Raw genomic sequence first — 16,694 nt, forward strand, 5'->3', positions numbered from 1 at the left:
TTGCTATACAAACGAATAACGCCTTTTGACATATCTACGATATCTATCAGATATACGTGTATCAGTTTCCTGTTTGCGTCAATACAAATTTAAAATGATAAACATAAAATTGAAGATTCTCTTTTCAAACGCACTATCAACGCTAGCTACAATCTTGACTTGTAAATACGTTTATTAAAGTGTCCAATCAGAAAAATCTTTTTGCAATCGATTAGAGACAATTCATACATTTGGAAATATTCTTTGCAAATCAACATTTTTCACGGCGTCTTTATTACACAAACGAAAGATTGTATCCCTTAAGACTCGGCTAAAAGCTTTGTTATTGATGGTGAGTAATAAGCTATGACCAAAGGTTATGATTAGATATTGACTGTGCCATCCTTAAATCAATAAAAAAAATAGTGTATTCTACGCTGTACTCGCTAGTTTCTGAATCTAATATACTGTATATATAAAACTGATGATTTACCGTACTACAAATGCATATTACATGAGCGTCATAAGTAATTAATTAACAAAATTCATATGACTCAGACGGATATTGCCAAATCACTTATTGCCAATATTATACAGTCCTTCTCTTTATAAGATTGTTTCACTACTATAACACCTTTACAATATCAATTTGTCCGCATCCAATTAAGCGTCCTTCATCTTTTACAACATCCGGACCAATTACCTTTCAAAATAAATATTTCAACAGTTAATTACTTAGTGCATAATTATTATAAAAATGAGAAATATGTACAAATTAGTACATAATCGATCTCCTTTTACGACGCACCATTGGAAATCTCAATGACTTTATCGTCTGAAAAGACTTAATTGCTTTATCCAGTGCCATTGCAACTATTTACAAGAAATTAAAATGGAGCTATTCATTGTATTACAGTATAAGAGATGAAAATGTACAACATTACGTATAGTATCAAGCGTAAATAATTGCGAACACTGTCCGTACCAGATTGAAGATCTTGCTTGCCAACTAAGCCGGCTGATTCTAGTTCATTAGTTATACTTTCAATAGTATCTAAAAGAACACATATTCTTTCAACAATTTTATCGTAATATATGTAAATCTTCTCTCCTAAATAATATAGCTATTGCAACCCGACCAGAATACTTCTTATCATTACATAATATGTTATCTGAATATGCTAATCTCAATTTTAAAATAAAGACCGATCAATATGGTTACCTTTGTCTTTTACAAATTCAAATTCAATTTCATTTAAACCTCCCTTTGGAGTCCTATATTATAATATTAACATTAATTTCAAGGCTTCCAAATAGCAATGGTAAATGTAATATATCATTAACCTAAGCTTGAGTTTTAATGTATAATGTTTCGGCATCGAAATACCAGGATAATTAACTGTAACCTAAGGTAGAATTATCACTTTATTAATTGGCCCTTCCAGGAAATCAGTTAACTACAGTAACAAAATCGTTAGTCGGTTTAATAAACCCTACTGAACGGGAGGATTCAGAAACTGGCTTTGGTTCTTGCCGAGACGGTTGTTTCTTCTCCTTTGTCATCGCAACACTTCCTCCAGTTTCGGTCGTCTTTCCTGAGTGTGAAGCATTTTGAGTTGCTTCTTGAGATTTAGAAATTGCCATAGCACTTGTACCAGATGCTATAGATTGAACGCCTACACTATCTTTCTCTTTATCCACTTTACTATCATTTTGCGGTATTTTTTCTGTGCAATTAATAAATATTGACGACATTATGAAACACTACTTTTGCAGGAACCAAATACAATAATTAAGAAAGGCTTTTAGTGATTTTATAAGTTTTAGTAAGTCTTTTCTATTGAATTAATAACATACTTTCATGTAAGGCAGGCTTCGGCTTGTTATCTACAGGCGGCGTCTTAGTAGTTGGATTTTTCATATCTGCAAATGACAAATTTTTGGTAGGTTTCGTCTTCTTTGGTTCAACTTTCAGGTTTTTCGTTACTTCATTAGAAGAACTCTTTGTGCTAGACTATATCAGATAGTACATTGCAAGTTATACATTAGTACCGCTAGGTTTAATTGTTAACAAAATACTGTCATATTCCGGCCACTACGTTTATAGCCTATCACCAAATTATTGAGCACAATCCTTTGATGAATTATAAAATTGTTCGGATCGTAAACCATACCAGATTTGACACAGCCCCAGCAGAGGATTCATCAAAGTCCTCCCCATCCGACCAAGTCCAACTTCCATCTTCGGCTCGATGGAGTACACCGCTCGCTCCACGTCTGTAGTCCCTTTTCTTAACTTTCATCTAGTGTAATCGTAAGATGTTTCAGCATTACTTTTGCACAGATATCAACATCGCATTAGTAATTCTTATTTTCAATATGTTATTGGTATTCAAGTAGTTAACCCAGTTACACAACAAAATCAAATAACCTATTTGATCAACTCCTGCCTATGCATGCTATAATTTATCAATTGTTGTATAAGAGAGCAAATTTATGAGTCAAAAGGCATCGATTTAATGTTTGAAAAGCAACGTAATATAACCTTATTCTCTTTTTCTTCTAATGTAGGAGCTTTATTAAGGAGATGCTCTTTAATATAATCCTTATCCTAAAACATCGATACATTTATTCGCTACTCAATCATAGACACACAACAATCCCGATATTTATCAAACGAATATATCCAACCTTTGCTTTCTTAAAAAATGGATGCTTTAACAGTTCGGTAGCATCGGGCCTAGATTAAATATTTTCATTTGATTACAAAACGTATCTAAAGTAGCTTGCAGAAGATTATATATCACTGAGGTGCAAGATTTTGCAAGATTCTGTGACAACTTCTAACTTTATGCTGCAAAAAATTATGTCGATCTTGTACCTCGGTGTTATTTAAGGCATAAAAATTTTACATAATATAAGATAGTTGGCAGACAAAGTATCACGACATCATTATAAATTACAAATGTAATGCGAAAAAGTACCGCCTTCCAAACATAACCCTTTATCATGCGTCACTATTTAATAGATGGTAAATTAGTTGTTGCTGTATATTAACATTAATGTATACGAAACTTATGCCATAGCAAAGGATTTTACAGTAACCTATCCTTGGCTACAGTAGACCTTCCATTTCACATAGTGCCTACTGTTTTGTAACGGCTTTCTAACTAAAATATTCCCATTTACCCAGTGTCACATACTAATGAAGCGGTATACAGAAGCGAAATGAGTATTATTAATTATATAATTACATAAACGCAGGATTGCTCCATGCTCTAAAATATTATAGCATTGTTCACATTTAGTCTCCTTCAATTATACGCTACTGTAAACAGCTAAGTGAAATTTAATTTTTAGAATACTATCAAGATAAAGGATCCAAGAGCATATCAGTGTAATGAATGTTTTCCTACCTCCGAGTAGGTTCCTTCTGAAGGCATGATTCTACCATCTTTCGAAAAACTTTGGAGTACTTCTTTAGGTCTTCTTTATGTTCATCTTGATTCGTTTCAATAGTTGGCGGATCGTTATTCAATATTAACATCAGTACCTGTAATTATGACACAAAAAAATTAAATTTTATCCAAGTATCGTACCGTTAGTGTCATGCCGTAAAAGCAGATTAGTCTATCGCAAATATCAGACCTTCATCGCCGGATATTTCGAGAATGGAGCGGTTCCAGTTGCTAACTCGATAGCAGTTATTCCAATACTCCAGATGTCAGCCTTGCTGTTATATCCAGATCCCTGTACAACATATTTAATAGGTTTAGATAAATTCAACCACAGACATCTACCATCTTGCACTATTATCTACTAGAACTAAGTATATCATAATATTGCAGTGTCTATGATGCCACCGGTAAGAACTAAAACTCTGTTGTGAACTTAACGAGCCAACTTATCGTTCATTTTGTGAACCAGAATAGTTTGATTTTTATATATTAGCACTGATTTGATATATGTAAAATTATCATTAAAGTTTGTATATTGCTTAGACAAACTATTCACTGACCAAGTCTACAACTTCGGGTGCCATCCAACATGGTGTGCCAACAAATGTTTTTCTTACTTTCTGCTTGGATCTATCGGATTCCTCACTAAGCCAATTGCTAACTCCAAAGTCTACCGATAGAATCGACAAGATCATATTACACCGTATGCAAGCAGATTTACTATCTCTAGAAAACATTCAGTCCGCTACATGTTCAGTAGTTTTATCTACTAGAGTGGTAGCAGAATACAGCTAGTCGGTGATGATGAGTTTACCTGCAAGTTGTACAGTGCCATCGGCTGCTAAGAGAATATTCCCTGCCTTCACATCACTGAAATAAAGTCGCACAGTATTGATAAAAATTCATTTCAATACTTTTCACTGAAACTACATCTTTCATTGCAAGCACACGAATTACTCGGTAACTTATTAAGTTCACACTATCTCTACGTCAAACATGAATAATAACTATCTTATCAATGCAGTACTAATCACCCAAAATATGTATTATGTGCCTTGTATACAAAAAATATTTAGTAACATAAGTCCAGAGTAGCATTAGAATCCTAACCGATGAATCTGATTGTTGTTGTGAAAATACTCTAAACCCTTCAAAACATCACGTAGCAGAGTGGCTATAACAACTTCATCTAAAATACCAGCTAATGGCTTATTAGATTTCTCACTCATGGAAACCATGATATCACGTATCGATCCTAAGGAAGTACAAATATTAAGATTAAACGTTATCGTTACTATAACGGTAATACATCCTGTACAATACAAGAACTGCAGTTGATGTACACTAGATGAGTCTAACAGCAGCAGCCAAGCAATACTTTAAATATTGTTAGATATACAGTACTTTAGTATGTATGTATAGTAAAATTGTAAATATAGCAAGTCTACTATTAAAGTAATTCGTAGAATAGTTCTTATTTATAATAAGTTTGGCCAATGATTGAAGTTATGAATGAATTCCAGCATCAGATGTATCGTCACGTAACTAGTATTAATAATATTAATTTAGCCTTACCACCAGCTAACAATCTCATAACGAGCCATAATTCTTCTTTTACCACGAATGTAGTATAGTAGTTAGTGACGTTAGTATGATTGCATTGACTCATTAGTTGGATTTCTCGCTAGAGATTATTTTAAAAAAGCATTGATCCTTATATTATCATATAATATACATTAATTTTTAAACTTATAATATTATTTATATAACAATTCATTAGTTAGATTTCTCACTAGAGATCATTTAAAAGCATTGAGACACTTCTATATTCAGATAATGTACATTAATTCTTATAATTATAGTTAGCAGTCAAAATTAGGAAAGGATAAATAATTATGAATTATTACTGGTAATGTCTCCTTATGTAGTATTACACAATTAAATTGCAATGACGAATACATAGCAGTGTAGATTAACGATAGAAAATAATAAGTATGCAAAATCTGTTAATATACCTGGATTTCATTTAATTTAATACCACACATTTCCAGATTGATACATTTAACGGCACATGTTTGCTTAATGGGTTTGCAATAACCAGCATAAACAGAACCAGAAGCACCTTGACCTGTATTCAGATATTAGACTAGGATAAGCCGTATGGAAGCATGATTTCAAGAAAGCTGTTCATACCGTCATTTTATTCCACTCAATCCTTTACCGTATAATACATTGTGCAATTGTTTGTCTTATAACAAACTTAAAACTTGACACTAACTAAATAATAATAAGTATATTATTAATACATTTTTCTTGAATCACTAACTTACTGTATGATCATTAATCATTATCTTACAATCAGTAGCATTAAGTGAAAATGCATATATTGCTAGTATAATATAAACAATAAGTCATGGATTCAAGCCAATCAAGTCGTACTATTGTGGCAGTATCGTCTACTTCAACGTTTTTGCTCTGTACTAGTTTAGTAGGAGTAGACATTATTTACAAAGTGTTCAGTTGAAAACGAAATTAATACTATATGGCATTCGAGATGTAGTAAACATTGATCCAACATTGATCCCAGTAATTACTATTCGTAAGACGCATAGCGATGAGCACGCATCAATCACAAGTCTAGGCTGTGTTCCGGATTACTCCATTAACTACGAGACTTGAGTCAATACGTGTATGCATAATTGAAATCTTCAATACATTCCCAAATGTTGTAAACAACTGAACTATAGAATACATTGCCAAGTTGTTACTTCTTATTTGAATTCAAGAATATCCACTATTTCTCCAGCAAGTGTACATTACGTGAAGTATCAAAATTACATAAAGACTTGCTACATAGTCGGTGTCATTCCCTAGAACGGTAAAATGACTACGTACAGTAGCTACACTACTGGAATATCTTAAGCAATTATTTTTACTATAGCAATTCTCCATTGTAATCGACGAATTACAGAATTAATACAAGTTATAGCAATTCATGGTCTATTACTGTCATTCCAACCATGATCGTACAGCGAAATGGCTAGATAGAAAACCCTCCTGTGCAGTATACTATCAATTTTAATTCACAGTCTCTCTTTCAGCCATTAGTATCCTATCAGGAATTGATTTTCAATCCAACATACTGGACTAGGCTGTTGCTTCAAGATTATGTAGCTATTTCATGTTAAAGATAACTGAATGATGGAAAGTATCTTCAAGGACTTTGATACTACTCAATATAGACTCTTACACTTGTATAAGAAAATATCGTTTAGGCTTACGCAGGACTAGAAGTAATTTGTACTTTTACGGTAATGACGATGACTATATTATCTTTCAGAATTTTGTTGATACTCAACTAGAATCTTATGTACATAAGAGCATATCCTTAGCTTTATGAAGAACTACAAGTCATTCGTACTTTTATGATTATGATAAAGAGTAACCTCAAGAATTTTGATATTAATCAACTAGATTTCTATACAAGTACTGTATAAGAAAATATCTTTGGCTTTATCAAGGACTACCAGTATAGGAATTGGTACTTGCAAGACAATGACGAAGAGTATCTTCATGAACTGTAGTATTACTTAACTAGACTCCTAGACAAGTACTATCTAAGTAAATATCGTTCGATTTATGAAAGACTACAAGCGATTGTCAGTTTTAAGATTATGGCAAAGAATAATTTTCCAGTATTTTGGCACTACTCAACATAGACTCCAGTATAAGAAACATATCTGGAGCTTTAGAAAGGACTAGATGTAATTTGTGCTTATAAGATCATGATGAAGAATCTCTTCAAGTATTGTGGTATTACTCAACATAGACTCCTACAAAAGAAACTATCTTTCGCTCCAAAACAAACTCGTAGCAATTATTACTTTCAGTACATATTCGTAAAATATTTATTAATTAATGCAATCATTCTAATCGTTCAAGTTATCGGACTAGGAAATGAGGTGATAATCCCTGTAGATTACAACTTGTAGTACAGTATTTGAATTGCATTTGCCTATCTTACTTTACCACTGATCGTGTAGTACACTATTCATTTAGCTTAATCATAAACGACGGCACTAAGAAAACACTTTCGCTCAAGCTTTACTATATGGGCAATTATTCTTTATTTCCTGAGCTAGTGAACATTTCATTCTACTCTTAAAGGATAGTCGAGAATACCTATCAATTCACGCAGTTCGTAGTCATCACTCTTCCGAGGCCATACAACCTTTTCTTGTTCTCCAACTTTACCTGACATTATCCTTACTGTATTTCTAGGAAAAATATCAACAATATAAGAAAGATTCCAACTTTCCCCAGTGAAATAGTCCACAATTGAATTCTTACCTTGCCCAATAATATCGATTTTGTTGATATAGATGGCAAAAAATAATAATAATACTACTAATCAATGGATTTGATGAAAATGATCGCGAAGCAAACAAAAATCGATTCAAGGCCGAGAAAAGTTGACGATTGGCTGCCCTGGACAATGTACTGTAGAGTACAGTATATTGGACAATTGTGTTCCAAACTAGTCATTTCTACACTGCTGTCGTATACTGTAATGACAGTGAGTACACTACAGCAGTCGGCTACAGTACGGTACGGCGCACACTCTACACTCTACACTCTACCATTCCCGTCATCGACCAGCCACAGCCTTCAGAAAAAAACATGGAGTGCTAACTTACCTAACCCAGTATTAGTGATGGCTGAAATCTTCGATTTTCTGAAACAAAGTTTGCATAGACAAGTTGCAAATGACTGGACAGTACTGACTGAGTCAGTAACGATGTAACAATTTTGTTAATATTGCTGCAGTACGCCAATACTTGAAGCACAGTCGTCAACACAGACTTATTCTAAAAAATTAGGCCGTTCGAACAACCATTCTCCATTCTTGTCCGTCAAATTCCATATTGAGATCAAGATCAATGTAATTGGCAGTATTAATGTTTTTGGGGTTTTTTTTTGTTTTGAGGGGGGGGGGGATATAATTATAATGCATACTTTAGAGCAATCAAGAAATTTAAATTTCAGGACTATACGAGTATACAGTACGTTAATTGTATGTGTTATGTGTTTCACGCAGATAATCTATATATCTAAGATAATGCCGTCCAATTTGTTGGTACAATTAAAATGTATACTTTATGACAAATCTAGAAATTTATATTTCGGGATTACTGTATATACAGTACTGTATATTATGTATGTGTAATGGTTTGCATAGAATAAAGTATGCTAGTGAACCGTAGCTGATGATAAAACCTTGAAGATAATCTACCGGTGTATATCAAAAATAATACCCTCCAACTTTTTTTTTTGGGGGGGGGGAGGAGGGAAAGGGGGAGGGTTGGTATAATTATAACGAATGCTTTATAGTCATCAAGAAATTTAAATTTCAGGACTATATACATTATACAGTACTGTATGTTATGTATGTTACTACAGTGTGATTGTATCTAAAATAGTATCGTTCACTTTTGGGGGGATTGATATAATTATATTGTATACTTTTTAATAATCAAGAAACTTAAATTTCAGGACTATATATGGTACTGTATGTTATGTATGTTACTCAGATAATCTATATATCCAAAATAATACCGTCCAATTTTCTTCTTTTTTGGAGGGGTGGTATAATTATAATATATACCTTATAACAATCAAGAAATTTAAATTTTAAAACACTACTGATCTGAGCAGGGCAGCTCTTAGTTTATAAATAAATTAAATAAATTAATATAGAGTAAAAGGTGCAAGTATAGTACGTGCATCTTACTTAGAAGTCACTCCAACCTCCCATTAACTAGCTTTGATACTGTAAAATATCTTAGCAAAATATGTTGGAATATTTTTATTTGTTTGGCTCATTTACTTTTACAAATTATACCTTCTATTCTTCCATTCGACTTCTCATTACAGAGTGTAGATATATAGAACTGTGTACGGAGTCTAATATCAACTAATATTATAAGAAACATCATTCGCAGACTATGCTGTGCAAATGATAGGGCAGTATTGATGTAAATCAATAGACTAAAGTTGTAAGATTTGAACATCATCCCGGCATTATCCAACTTCAACCATGGAAATAGCCACGGACCACTAGAAAGAAATCCAGTTGCCTGGCTAGCCTCTTAATGCCTTTACATAGGACTGCGCGGATTTCCATTGTGTCGATATACAGTAATTAAGATTAGTCAATCAGACAAGGACTGACTGAGTAGTTCATGGACTTGCATAGTCTTTTGCCATCCTAAAGTAAAGACAGTGTATGTTAAACCTACGTAGTCAAGGCGTCCGATGGTGATATCTATTTTAAAGAAGTATCAACAAAGTAATAGATTAGGACTGGATGTGAAGATTAGTTAGATTTCTAAAAGGCCTTTAGTAGAGTGTTTTAGAATAGTACAGTAGTTATAAGACTAATTAACAACTAGCATGAATCTAATCTATATTTATCCTAAACCTATAGGAATCTACCATTCTGAAATACTGTATATTGAGCTCAATCTAATTATGGTAACAAAGTCGCTTCAATCCACAATGGAACCATGGTAGATTGTAAGAGTAACCTCCTCAAGTAAATAATAATATTATTAATAACTGATACAGTATGAGTCCATTTATGTAATAACGTACAATCATTTGTCCATTTATATTCGACATGGTAAAAAGTTCGATCTTATTCCTGATGCTCCAGATTTATCGCTGAAATATCTCAAGTGATGTTATACGTATTTACTTACAGCTATACTGATAGAGTGCGAAACGTTTCAGTGAATAATTTTAAGATCTCAGAATTCAATCTACTAGATCGTGCTTCCTTTCATATTTACACCTTGACTCATTTGACGTACCACTGCACTTTACTAGCAATTATTCGATTTTCTATTTACTAAAAATGACCAAAAGAAGAGATCACAGAATAACAAGACTATATGATTAATCGTGCGAATGTACGTGAGAGAGAATGCTTCGCTTGCACGTAGGCTAAGTGTAATTCTTTAACGTAGCTTTCATAAACACTGTAGAGGGACATTACCTTGATAATACACGAGGGAATTTGCTTACAGCTACATTACATAACTACGGCTATCTAGCTTATACGAACTTTTTTTGTAAACTGTAATAAAACTGACTTTTATGTTGTTATTAAACAAGTTTTGGCCAAACGTTTATTGTGAGGCAGTAGAATAGAGTGAGAGAGAGTCTATCTTGTGACAGATATATGAGTACATTTCAAAATACAGAAATATACTTATTTATATGATGTATAGAACAAAAATCGGAACTTCGCTATTTTACTGAACTAGCCCTCCTGTAAACTTTAGAAATGCTATATCGTACTGTAGACCCGTTTGTTTACTGCGAATTGTAAACCTTTTCTTACCCAGCGGAAGCAATGCATAATATTATGGCACCTTTGTTGAGTGAATGAATAGGAGTAGATAGTTATTATGATATACCAAATGCAATATATGCCTACCTCTAACTGTACTTTCCTAATATATCACCTGATTATACACAAATTACTACTGTCCTACCAACTCTTCAGTTCATGGCGTTGTCAATATCATCACATATGGCAGCAAGTTAGATAGAAACATTGATTTAAGACAATCGAATAATCAGCTACATACATATATATTTCGGTTTCTACATACTGGAGTACACGAACATTTTACCGAACAGAGTCACGTATAGATCTCAATATAAGAAAATCAGTCGCAATCTACTAATAAATACAATTTATGCACCGATATTTACGTGGGATAAAATTTTCATCTAAATTCGGTAAATAAATTTTTCCTAATGCCATTCAAGTATATCTTTAATTAAAACTTACTAATAGCTTTAATTAAATCGTACAAGTAAAGTATATGTATAAGCATCATATGCGTATGTACAATACTATGGATATTCCTAGTACTGGATACTGACTTAGGATTAGTCAGAGTCAATCATGCGAACCCATTTCTTAGTCTTACGAATAGCTTCAACATACTGAATAGGACAAAACGAGATCACGTAGGCTACAGTCAGGCCCTTAAAAAAAATAAAGAAAACAAGAAGGTAGAAATAGTGTCAAAATTTTTTTCATGGAGGAAGGCAGGTTACAATACAAAAAAGAAATCAATTGTAAGCATTATTATAACGCTGCCAGCAAAAGTGAATATGAATCATTTGGTCAAATATGAAATAAAGAGTATTTTTAAACTAAACTGCATTGTATAGCTGGTGTAGTTCCCGTCATATCGGTAGAAAGTAACCAGGAGTCGATGTTAAATCAATAGTTACCTTTGAAAAGGAGGTTGTTCTACAATTTAAAATCGCACAAGAAGCAAAAGATAAATTTGAAGCCAGAAGAACGAATTGTTATCAGCATCACGGTAAAAGATTTACTACTATACTACATTATCTTTAAATAAAATTTAAAACAAGGAAGCTATTATTCTCACAGATGCAAAATTAATACCAATTACATTAAAAGATTCACTACAATTCTATATCACCATTTTGTAGCGTAAAACCCTCCGTATAGGAGGAGTACGATAGCGGAGAGTCGCATGTAGACTTAATTTATAGTTTTATAGTCATGCATTCAATACCAGTCGACAGTAAAATCAACGTTGATAAGACATCTACTGTAACTAAATCTTTAAGTAAGTCACTTAAGATGCAGCTGTGCAAAGTTGCGAAAAAGTAGAGAAAGAATTAAGCTAACTCATATAATGATTTATTTGAGAATTGCTATTTCATATCATCATATTAATGTATCATATGCAGCACAACATTATATCGGAACATTTCATATCAATTAATTATATATGTATGATTATCAAAAATATGGAAAACAGCCATGAATAGCAACTCATTTATGAAATAATATCATCAGAAGATGACTTCCAAATCGATATAGCTTATCCCAAACTAGATTGTTACAACCTCACTCCCATCCCTGTATTTCTACAACTAATATACTATACTAGTTTAGACTACATAGGAGTATAATTATGGATGGTGGATTCCCAAATCAGGCTTGCTTTACATTTAATCTTACCATCGCTCCATCTTTCTATTTTTTTAATTATATATTACGATATGGCAATTAGTAATTATGGTTTAATACAACCGTCTAACAAAGACAGGCGTTGCTAAGACATAAAATAGCCGTATTATCATTTGACGAACTGAAAGCATGTTGTTTAAATCTTCACTATACTCAATGTCAGATTTAGATAGCTATTGTACCTATTACAGGATTCACTCATAACGTCATTCATGATCAAATTAGTTAATCTCACACACCTACGGCTATCTTCCTATTATTAATTCGCATTTTCTATTCCTGAGGTGTAATTCTATTACTAACTCAGCAAATAATGCTTCTTCACTTAAAGTGGCCTTTCTAAATGTTGTATTGATTCTATAGCAGTAGGTCTGCCAATTTAATATGGTTGGCTATAAAGAATAATTATAATCTGTTTAGTTATGAGCAAACACTTAATAAATTTTTTAAATAGAATGACACAATAAGGAAAATTTGTTATAAGTATATTTGCAATTCTTTTCAGTAATTAAAATCGATTACGCTATGGTATATATTTTAAAATGTACTTCATTCTTATTTCATACTTATGAGTGCAATATGTTAATTGACCCACTAATTCTAAAATTATCAACTAAAACCTATTTTATGTACTCAATTATTTAGTAAACTAATATATCAATTATAATTTAAACTTTATTGAAAGTCAGAAGCTAATAAAGAAAATTGGCATTTTTAGATAAAAGCAATTTGCTGCCAGCTACTTTTATTAACAGTTCAGTGAACAAGAGTCTCTCTATTATATTTATTAAAAAAGTTGAATTGTATAGCTCTGAACAATTACAGTATAATTACACCAGCGTTAAAATTAAAGATTACAACTTAGTCGTTACTAGCGTCAGATTAAAATTTTACCTTTAGTTTATGCAATCTAAGGTATATCGTAGACTTTTTGATAACTAAGGAGTTTAGATCCTTTCATGGTATCCAAATTGTTAAATAAACTTCAAATTTTAATGATCGGTAAAAATGACTCAAATAAATTATTAAGTATTATATTGAAAGCTACAATCGCAAATGAGAAATTGACTATGAACTCCATCTAGCTAGTATTGGCTAGTATATTCTTTGCCAATTGCAAAAATTAACTCAATAAATAAACAGACAATGGTGCTTTTATTCCATAATTTTATTCCTAGATATCCTCAGAAAAATTCGGTGAATTGTAAGACTAATACATTATTTTGCAGTTTTCCAATAAGATTCAATTGAAATTAGTAAACCACAGACGTATCTATTTATCTTTAGCTATTAGTGACGCAAACAGTCATTTTACCTCTATACTTTTTCTACTTTCTATTTTTTCAGACGTCATAAGCTATTATTCTATGTTCAGCCTATCTATATTCTCCTTTCATTTTATTACAATTTATGTCAATACGATTCCATTGCTACCGTTAGTGTCTTAGTTATAATAACTGTAAGCTTACAATTCAAGATAATTTCAGAACTAGACATTCTTATAGTATTACCCTAATGGCAATTTTTAGCGAATTGCTTTAATTTTCATCTAGATTTACTACCATGATCTATTTCATTCACTTTTATTTACCATTGAATGATACTTCATGACTTTTAATTCGGATTAAACACTATCCTAAACCATTTAATACATCAAATCTACAACCGTAGCAATACCAACAATCAATTCTACATAGACAGAACATGAATCGATGACACCAACCCTTTAATATTTGAAATCTCCAAAGATCATCTGCTGGTTTAACATTTCAACTTTATCAACTAGAGATAAATCGCAAAAGTATCCTCTACACCAATTTTTATATCTCCGAATCACGGTAAAAGTCGAAAATGAATTTATCTAGATACAGATATCTAATAATTTATTTCTACGTCGTTTCGGCATTTGGCTACCCGAATGTACAGGTGAGTTAGAATCACATCATTTAATAACCTTAGACTTTATTGAGAATAAAATTCAGGATGTGTGAAATTACAAATATTTGTTTCATTCTTTAACATGTTTAAATATTGCCAGCAGAAAAAATCTCCATTTATGATATCTTCTAGCAAAAATTTTGTAGCAAGATCGGAGCCGTATCCACCCTATTTACGCCATCTGTAAGTATAAAACGGGTGTAAATTGAAATACTTTATATTTCTATAGAATCTTTTAAATAAGAATGTTGGCCGTTGAAATGTATACTTCAACTATTTGCCAATTACTACTATGAAAGAATTACTCGAACTATACGATAGTCTTAAAACCTCAAAATTTCGTGCGCGATAAATTCATTAGATCGCTACAAGTTACATGTATACCTGATCATTTATCTTAAATATATCGTTTTTGTCTTATAGTTTATTTACTTTTTCTCGAAATTGTTTTCGACACACAAAATGTCAGAAATGTTGTCAGTCTTTATTATAGGTTAGTGTCAATTTCACTTCTGCGACAAGGTAACGTACAGTAAAAGTCTATATGTAGCTACTGACTTAAACGCCCTTTTACTTAACGTTTAACACACACAGCAAAATACTGTAAAAATGAAACTTTTATTAGCAAAGATACATTTACAACTTTTTACCACACCACTCAACTCCAATGTTCCCGTTTTTATAGGAACCGTCTAATTTATAAACAACAGTATTATTGTCATACCTTACTAGGAGAAACATCTCGAACTGAGATGTTCCTAACATAGCTTTTCTATCAGTAAATATTTTGAATCTCTTACTCATACTTAATCTTAATCTAAGCTCGTAGGTTGTCTAATTCAACTGTCATCAACTAGAACTTGAATCATCTTACTGCTATCTATCACACAATAACAATCAATATCAATTATGTAATGACTATCACAAACAACATCCACGTTAAGGCATTACTTACCTTACCTAGCACTACTACAAATATGGATATTCTCCGTACTAGCTACTACTGTACTCTTTAAACTATCCTAATGGCAAGGCAACACCATAATAACCGTCAGCAAAGCGACGGGAGTTTGCACTAATTACGATGAAATAAATATATTGAGTTCTTTCACATGGTAGTATCATCCCTACCACTTAAATTTGAAGAAAAAATATTTATCTGGCAGTAGTGCTTAACAACAGTCTAAATTTAATTCAATCCTGCTTCAGTCATCATTTTACTTTTCTAGATGTAATCTTAGATATCAATATTCGATATGGCAAAGGAAATAATTTGACCAACCGAATATTTTAGTTAGTTCACCTTTTAATTCACTTTTGTGAACTGTGCCGATATAAATATCGGACATACATAGACTAACAAACACAGACAGAAGATTACTATCTTGGCTAGGGGCATAAATACATGGTATATTAAAGACAATGACCTTATCGCGTCTAGAAATTAATAGTTTAATGACTTATAATGATGTATAAGTGGCAATTCACTTAATTGAAAAATGAAAGGAGCTTTACTATGAAATCTAATCTAATCTAATCTAATTTTCATAAAATTGAGGGGTGAGGCTAATTAATTTTTTAGATCATAGACCATATAGCATATGTGTTAATAATTGGTATCAATGACATTTAAAAAATACGCTAGTCTTCTGATACTTCTCTTAATCTATCAAAGTTTTCCATTTCTTACAACATGGTAACGCGTATGTGTAATTGACTATATGCCTGAAAATAATTTTTATCAACCCATGTAATACTATTGTTGACCAACATGGGCAGATAAGATCTAAAATCTCCTACACCTTCTTTTAATTTGTAAAAATTTCGATATTTTTAATAATTGAATATAGCAATTCGAAATTTATTAAGTGGTACATTCGATACAGAAAAATGATAGTGAAATATGAGTGAAATCAGTATAAGATGTAAACACCACTAATGTATCATAAATGAAATATAAGATAAGCTATCAGATGTATCTCATGAATTTATGATTTTATTCTAGCTATAGTAAAACAAAAGTGATCACCGGAATAGAGGTTCTGTGGCATTTTTTGTTCTACTTTACCTTAAAAGTCTAATGGTATTTATTTCCAGGCGAGAGCTCGGGTAGAAGACACGAGTAGCTGTTTACAAATAATTTTTACTCATTCTTATAGACCCACACTTTATCATTTAAAGCAATATTACAACAAATTTATTGCTAACCAAAATAGCATTAATTTCATAATATC

General features: G+C 32.0%; 1 protein-coding gene across 1 annotated transcript; it reads right to left on the bottom strand.

Annotated features, from left to right (window-relative positions):
- Positions 1-604: 604 nt before the first annotated feature.
- TRIADDRAFT_49613 (uncharacterized protein) lies at positions 605-7,698 on the bottom strand (the record flags this gene model as incomplete). The annotated part of the gene is made up of 16 exons (XM_002108564.1): positions 605-682; positions 788-852; positions 965-1,033; positions 1,127-1,128; positions 1,273-1,328; positions 1,441-1,533; positions 2,154-2,282; positions 2,525-2,590; positions 2,671-2,719; positions 3,396-3,532; positions 3,628-3,729; positions 3,998-4,163; positions 4,548-4,638; positions 5,013-5,121; positions 5,453-5,565; positions 7,620-7,698. 16 exons carry the CDS (start codon positions 7,696-7,698, stop codon positions 605-607), a joined length of 1,404 nt encoding a protein of 467 aa, XP_002108600.1.
- Between the last annotated feature and the right edge of the window lie 8,996 nt (positions 7,699-16,694).

The sequence above is a fragment of the Trichoplax adhaerens genome, genomic scaffold, assembly GCF_000150275.1.
Source record: "Trichoplax adhaerens TRIADscaffold_1 genomic scaffold, whole genome shotgun sequence".
Lineage (NCBI taxonomy): Eukaryota > Metazoa > Placozoa > Uniplacotomia > Trichoplacea > Trichoplacidae > Trichoplax > Trichoplax adhaerens.